At 35.6% G+C, this 8,584-nt stretch overlaps 1 protein-coding gene across 1 annotated transcript; it reads left to right on the plus strand.

Moving 5' to 3' along the window:
- The first annotated feature begins 1,968 nt into the window (after nt 1–1,968).
- LOC107412116 (MDIS1-interacting receptor like kinase 2) lies at nt 1,969–6,713 on the plus strand. The gene is given in 3 exon segments (XM_016019830.4): nt 1,969–4,929; nt 4,932–5,339; nt 5,517–6,713. Coding segments are annotated over 3 exon segments (3,684 nt in total). The 5' UTR covers nt 1,969–2,024; the 3' UTR covers nt 5,888–6,713.
- Nucleotides 6,714–8,584: the final 1,871 nt, after the last annotated feature.

An 8,584-nucleotide genomic window follows, 5' to 3' on the forward strand; every position in this document is an offset into this window, starting at 1 on the left:
TCAGAAAAAATTAATTTTTAGAAAATTAAATATGAAAAAATTGATTCTTGGAATAATATATGAATTGAAAAAATTAGTGGCTTATGAGTTAGGATTCTTTTTTAATTTAATTTAATTGGTATATGTTTGATAAAAAAAAAAAGAAACATAAAAGTAAACATTATCAAACAGTTGGATTTCAGAGATTTACTTCACTATGCTGGGCTTTTTTCAATCCTTTTATTTTCGAAAATTTGTTTTATTTATTTATTTATTTTTTTAGATTTCAAATCTCTTCCACTTATAGCAACATCCACCTAAGACAAAAAGACTTTTGATGGCCGTGATATGAGAAAGAAATGGGGGATAAAAGAAGGATGGTAAGAAGGAGGAGAAAAAAGTTTTCTCATTCCTCACTTCATTTGCTTTTTCCTATTGTGTTTGATGGGAAACTGTTTGATATTATTAAGGGAATTTTTCTTTTTTCATTTTTTTCTGGGTATTGTGAGTTGTAGAGAATAATATGATTAGGAGCTGAATTGGAATGGTGATAATTGAGAGAGAAGTTATAGAAGGTGAAGAGGTGATGGCGAAGAAGAGGGACGGTTAAGGGTGTTGATAGGAAAGTGGCTTTCTTACTGGGTTTGATCTTTAAAAAAAAAAAAAGTATACGCACCACAGGCATGCAAAAGTACTGCTGTCCCCGAAGGTCTTCCGCCGACCTAAGAACAGCCTCTGGTTTTCTCCCACAGACTGTGGCTGCCATGGAAAATATGAAACGGCGACCAAAAAAAGGCAAAGATATTAATTTACACTTTTATATTTATTTATTTATTTTTACAAATGCTTACATTATAAACAAACATACGGGATACTATAAACTATATTTAATTTTTAAATTTAATTTTTTGATAATTTTATTTGCAAATTAATTCTAACAATTTATTTTAGTTTCTAAATTATATAATTAATATCATTTCAATCTTTAATTTTATCTTTTTTGATAATTTCATTTTCAAATTAATTTTAACAATTCATTTTAGTTTCTAAATTTTTTTCATCTCTTTTTCTATCTATTTGGAACAGTAAAATTTACATGTTTTAAAAAAAGAAGAAAATAGATAACGAAAAAAAAACCTTAAATGTGAAATAAAAAATTTTGTTTCTGAATGCATATCAAAGAGATGATTCAATTTACCAAATCAACTATCATTAATAAAAAATCACTAATTCAATAATATCATTTAAAGAATGCAAAAACTATTTAAATGATAATTTAATTATAATCTGATTGGTTGATTTTGATATATTATTGTGGTTGTCGTTTTTGTTCGAATAAATTTTTTTCTTTTTCATTTTAAACCTTATTTATAACTATTAAATTGAAAGTTTGAATAATAAAGACAGATCATTGCTTTTCAAAGAAATACAAATTTTAAATTTCAATAATATTAGAATTATTTTTAAATTTTTAGAGAACAAAAGGAAAAGGAATAATATAAAAAGTTTTAAATGTCTTTTATAATTGAATCACGTAAAAAAACATGTGAGTTTTATGGTTCCAAATTGATAAAAAATGGATGAAAAATGATCTAAAAAATAAGATAAATAGTTAAAATAAATTTGACAATAAAATTATTAAAAAAATAAATTTAAAAAATAAGATAAAAATAGTTATATAATTTAGAAACCAAAATGAATGTTCGAGAAATTGTTAAAAAATTAAATTTAAAAATAAAAACATATCGACTATATATTTTAGAAACTATTAATAATAATAATAAAAAAAAATCAATTTGAATGGGTGCGCTGGCTATTTTAAAATGATATGGCAAATTTTAATGCATGACAACCTACTATAATATATTTTAACAGATAATATTAAATTATTTAAAGTCGTACCAGTTCCATTTCATCGAAGATCTTTTCAACATTATTTGGAACATGTGAAAGCCACGTCCAATCAAATAAAGCTATGCGTACTTCTATAGGCATGCAACAAGAGGCAGATTTTTACAGTTTTCTAGAGATAGACATCCAAAGCCATGAAAACCAATCAAAAGCCTTCCTTTCTCCTCCTCTTCAGCCTTTATGGTCTCTTGCTTTCCTTGCTTCCATCGAAAACAACATCGTCACCAAGAACTCAAGCTGAAGCTCTCATCAAATGGAAGAACAGCTTGTCTTATTCTCCACCTTCTCTAAGTTCATGGTCCCTCACCAACATAAACAACCTCTGCAACTGGTCTGCCATTGGCTGTGACAACACCACCGGGACAGTCTTTCAATTAGACCTCTCCAATTTGAACATAACCGGAACGCTGAACCAATTCAACTTCACTACATTTCTTAATCTGACAGTGTTCAACCTTAACAACAACAGTCTCAAAGGGCCAATACCCTCAGCCATTGGAAGCCTCTCCAGGCTCACTTTGTTGGACTTGAGCGACAACTTTTTGGAAGGGGAAATACCTGTGGAGATAAGCCGGTTAACAAAGCTTCAATATCTTAGTCTTCACAACAACAGTCTCAATGGTACCATCCCTTATCAACTCAGCAATCTCCAAAAGGTATGGTACTTGCACCTTGGATCAAACTCTTTAGAAGCCCCCGCCTGGTCCAAATTTTCAGCCATGCCATTGTTGACCTACCTTGACCTTAGTCTCAATAACCTTAATTCAGAATTTCCTGATTTCATATCTGATTCAAGGAACTTGACCTTCCTTGACTTGTCTGGGAATAATTTGGCTGGCCAGCTACCAAAATCGTTATTTAGCAACTTGGGCAAGCTTGAATATCTTAATCTCACAAATTGCCAATTAATGGATGTGTTGCCATTAAACATTTCCAAGCTGCTTTCCAATATCATACACCTTAATCTAGGAAACAACCAGTTCAATGGTACAATTCCTGAAGACATTGGTTATATAACTCATCTTCAACAAATTGATTTGTTTAACAATTCCTTTGAAGGTCAAATTCCTTCCTCCATAGGCCAACTCAAAGAGCTCTCCTATCTCGAACTAGGAATGAATTTATTGAACTCTACGATCCCTCATGAGCTTGGTTCTTGTACTAATCTCACCTACTTGGCCTTGGGTTGGAATCAACTTAGTGGGGAGCTACCTTCATCGCTGTCCAATCTAACAAATATCTTTTCTTTGGATTTATCTGGCAATTATTTTTCTGGTCGTGTCTCCCCTGTTCTGATCTCAAATTGGACTGAACTGAGGAAGTTACAACTTCAGTACAATAGTTTCTGTGGGAAAATTCCACGGGAAATTGGCCGGTTGAAAAAGCTCAAAATCCTTATTCTGTACCTAAATTCCTTCAATTACTCCATTCCCACAGAAATAGGAAAATTGAACGCTTTAACAGAACTAGACCTTTCCGGTAACCTGCTTTCTGGTCCAATACCTCTTACTCTCTGGAATCTTACAAATCTTGCCTACTTGCAACTCCTCGGGAACAGCCTGACTGGGGCAATCCCACCGGAGATTGGAAATATGACTTCACTTGTTAGCTTCAACGTGGACGACAACCAGCTGTCCGGTGAGTTACCAGATACAATTTCTAGACTCAGTAAGTTAGATGGATTCTCCGTGTCCGGAAATAACTTCTCCGGAAGCATTCCGAGAGATTTCGGGAAGAACAGTCCGAGGTTGACCACCGTTGACTTTGCAGAAAACAGTTTTTCCGGAGAATTACCTCCGGAGTTATGTAGCGGGTTTGCTCTCCAAGAACTCAAGGTGGATAATAACAGCTTTACAGGGTTTTTGCCCGAGTGCTTGAGAAACTGTTCAGAATTAAGAGGGGTAAATATTGAGAAGAACCACTTCACCGGCAACATTACAAACGCATTTGGTGTTCATCCGCAACTTGAATACATCGCTATTAGTGAGAACCAATTTGTTGGAAAAATCTCACCGGAATGGGGCGACTATAAAAGCCTCGAAAGAATAAGGATGGATCGGAATAAAATTTCCGGTCAGATCCCGCTTGAGCTTGGAAAGCTACCTCTGTTGTACCGTCTGTCGCTGGCGTTCAATGACTTGACGGGGGAAATTCCATCTGAACTGGGAAATCTGAGCCAGCTGTACATACTCGATCTGAGTAATAACCGTTTGTCAGGGCAAATCCCTCATAGTATTGGTAGTCTGGTTGCAATGGTATTACTTGATTTATCGACGAATAATTTCTCTGGGAAAATACCAACCGAGCTTGGAAATCTAAGCATGCTCAACATCCTCGATCTGAGTAACAACCATTTGTCAGGAGAAATCCCTCGTAGTATCAGTGGCCTGGTTTCTATGGAATATCTTGATTTGTCGAAAAATAATATTTCTGGGACAATACCATTCGTGCTTGATAATTGTACAGCGTTGAAAAGCTTGAACCTAAGCCACAACAATCTGTCTAGAAAAATCCCCTCAAGCTTGTTTCATCTCTCTGAACTGGAAAGTCTCAATTTATCGTACAACCATCTCACGGGGACCATCCCACTGTCATTTTCCACAATGGTTAGTCTGCAATCTACTGATTATTCTAACAACCATTTGAGTACTGAAAGCTTTTCTAACACAGAAACAGAATCCACCAAAAACCGACCCACTAAAAAACGACCCACTAGCCTTCTGATCGCCATCCTCGTTCCCGTCTGTATCGAGGTAGTGATAACCAGTACTGTCATCGTTATCATTCTTCTTATGGGTCGAAAACCCAGACTCCTCCAGAATTATAAAAGAACGAAAGCTTTTGAAGAATTCGACAGGTTAGAGTCCATATTGATATGGCAAACAGAAGCGAATTTCACATTTGAGGACATCGTGAAGGCCATCGAGAACTTCCATGAAAAACATTGCATCGGAAAAGGAGGATTTGGTACAGTTTACCAAGCGGCTCTGCCATCGGGTCTGGTTGTTGCGGTTAAGCGGCTGAATATGGACGATTCCAGTGCATTCCGGCAATAAACTCCGTGAGTTTTCAGAATGAGATACGGAGTCTGACAAATATCCGGCACCGGCATATCATAAAGCTGTATGGATTCTGCTCCTGGAGGAGTTGCATGTACTTGGTTTACGAGTACGTTCAGAGAGGGAGCTTGAAAGATGCATTGTACATGGAAGAAGAGCATCTGGGGTGGGATAGAAGGGTGAGAATATTGAAAGGAGTGGCTCATGCTCTTTCCTATTTGCATCACGATTGCTCTCCTCCGATCATCCACAGGGATGTGACTTTGAACAACATATTGCTGGAGTTGGATTTTGAGCCCCGGCTTTCAGATTTTGGCACTGCCAGATTGTTGAGCCCCGATTCCTCCAACTGGACTACTCTTGCTGGCTCCTGCGGCTACATGGCACCTGGTAATTATATATATAGCTTAACAAAAAAATAAAAAATAAAAAAAATAAATTTTAAAAAAACAAAAATAAAAATAAAAAGAGGACAAAAGATCCTCTCATTATTAATTTTGAGTTTTTTTTTTTTTTTCTTTTTCTTTTTTTGATATTTGAACGTCTAATATTTGAACAATGTTGCAGAACTTGGGCTTACAATGCACGTGACAGAGAAATGTGATGTTTATAGCTTTGGAGTGGTAGCTTTGGAAATGATGATGGGAAGACATCCAGGGGAGTTTCTTGTTTCTTTATCATCATCATCTTCATCATCAAGAACATTGCTATTGAAGGATGTTTTAGACCCCCGGCTTCAGCCTCCTAGACGTCACGTTGCAGTGGCGGTGGTGTTAGTGGTGACATTAGCCTTAGCCTGCACTCGAACCTCTCCACGGTCACGACCTACCATGTACTTTGTGGCACAACAATTATCTGCTCTTAATGGCAGGACACGAACTTATTTGTCTGAGCCCCTGGACATTTTAACAATCGACAAGCTTTTAAGCGTCTCCTAGCTAATTGAAGTAGGCACAAATAAATGGAAACTTACAGTATATCAGTTTTGTTTACTTTATTGATGATAGTTATTAGATTACGCTTGATACATTGTCTTTGCCTTAAGAAATGTAATGTTCAATTTCAAGTTTAGAAGTTGTGCTTGACACAGAAAGAAGTGAAAAATTTAGCATATCAGAGATGGGTAAAAATAAGGAAATTGAGGTTTTGGTATCTGAACAAGGAATGAGTAGTATATGTTAGTTTTAGATCTGTTGAACTTGTATCACAAGTAGTATTTAGAGTTGGTTGATGTAGTGGATCAATCATCGATTTGTAGAAGAACTGGTCAAGCTAGTAGCTTTGGGACCAGTACATGTGGTGAAGAATGATATCCTAAAAACTGATACAATATTCATCATACTGGTCTAATTGGGTATTAAAATTATGAACTGACATATTGAGGAAACGAGTTGAAATCCCTGCCCCCCTTGAGAATTCGTGGAATTGTTTCTAGTCAGTTGAACAAATAATATACGGTAATAAATAAATGGAGCTTGACTGTGTGGGTGAGTGTAAGAGGTCAATTAGAGAGATTGGAATAGTACTTCTCTGTGTGTGACAGAGTGTGTGATATTGATCATTTCATCTCCCCAGTCATAACCCCTGATGCACCTTTGTTGCACAACAATTATCTGCCAAGAGCAGGAACAGAACTTATATGTCCAAGCCCACAGACATTATTATGAGTCTGGTCTAGACATCTAAAAGTTGCATTCTATGGTATAGCATAATTGGAAAAAACAGGGACGAAGTGTTAAATCTGTTAAAGAAGCATCTAATTGCACAGCTCTGAAATTCTTTCTTGAATACTAAACCATTCTGTTGCATGGTGATATGAACTGTACGACATACGTGTGGTTCTTTCAGGCCTTTTTTTTTTTCTTTTTCCTTTTTTTTTTTAATATGACAGTAGTAATTTTAATTTCTGCATAATCTCTTTTTGGAATGTGAAATGAATTCTATGCATTAAGATTACGTTCGTGACCAAAAGTTTGAGTAGCTGATTGAAAAAAACCTTAGTATACTTTCTAATGTTATTTGCCTCAATCCCAGGCAGAGTATATGATTAAAAAGTAGATGTCAATATGTACGTTTCATAATCTTAGCTTTGACTTTTTTTTTTGCTCATCCTACCTTTCTGTTGGATGGATAAACAGCTCCTTTACTTGCTTTCTTCTTTTTGACATCTACCTACCAATTTTTGCTCTTCAAGATGACAGAGTTGCTGAAGTGGTTGGTGATCAAGCTGCTGTGCTTCCCATCATAGGGAACTTATAGCTGACTGCAGTAAAATTCCATTACATGCATTTGAGATTTCTGTCCACAATGCCTTAATGCATTAATGTGAAGAAACCTTGAATAAGTAAATTAGACAAAGGACATGGTAATTGTATATCATTTATTTTATAGCAGATGCAAACGGCAATTAACATCTACCTGTTATAAACAGCCTGACCATAGTATATCAGCCTACAGAAGAGCGCTCAGATGGCTATCCATGCTCTGTCATATGCCCAACCAGCACCTTTAATGGTTACACAGGCTATTTTTATGCATCCTAGTTTGTTCTGCTTCAAAGTTATGTTGGTCTAGCTTGCTATGCTGGCAGTTGCAGGATTCATAAAAGATTAATGAGTATGTGATCCATCGATCTTCTTTTCTAGTCAAGGTAGAGACAATTCTTTAATCTTGCATTTTTGTTTGTGATGTTTACATTTTTGTATCATTAGTATTTGGACATGGAATTTTTTTGGTATGTCTTGTTAGGAACAATTTGCTTGTACTTCTCCATGTAATTTTCTGTGTCAGCACGACTAGATTGAGCTTGGTTTAAGTGTGGCTACAAAACTATAACCTTACTTGTCCATTGAATGAACCTTGCTTAATTTTTGGATGCTTTTTATCTACAAGTGGCTGCTGATGTTAGTTTCTGAGCGCTTAATTTTTAGCCCCCAATTTGTTAAAAGATATTGGAACTGAAAATGTAACAGACTTTGAGTGCACACCAATTCTATTCAAATTAACAAAGGTAAATTACAAAATAACTAACACAGAATCTCTTGAGAAACAGATAAAAATCATACTGATGAATTTAATTGCTATACTGATGGTTTTTTTGGACAGATTAAATTAGGCAAGCAAGAAGAAAATATCTTATATGGCATTATGGCATATGTGAAACGAAAAAAAGAAAAAAAGAAAGGTGAATCTTAGTATTGATATCCATGACTTCTGATTCTTTCCTCTTTTTCACTTCAACTTTCATCCTTTTAGGATATATGAAAATGATTGAAGACTTGGTCCAGTTAACTAGTATAGAGATGGCTATAAAAGAAAAGAAAAAAAGAGTGACAAATCTTAGTACTTTCACTTAGTGATCAATCATTAATCATGAAGCCTAAACTACAGCGAGCCACAGCTTTTGGTGATGGAACAATCTTTGAAAGCTTCGTTATGGATGGCGATCCCATTGTGTTACTTAAAGAAACCCTCCATAGAGCACGGTTCTTCATGTTGCAGCATTGACTTAACAAGCACAGATAGCAGAGAAAATCTTCCACCTTCACCAATCACTTTATATTACAAGAACTCCCATGAGGATACTCCATTACATATCACAGAAAGGGCGGGGTGCCTGGAAGTTGTCCAACTAT

The sequence above is a fragment of the Ziziphus jujuba genome, chromosome 10, assembly GCF_031755915.1.
Source record: "Ziziphus jujuba cultivar Dongzao chromosome 10, ASM3175591v1".
Lineage (NCBI taxonomy): Eukaryota > Viridiplantae > Streptophyta > Magnoliopsida > Rosales > Rhamnaceae > Ziziphus > Ziziphus jujuba.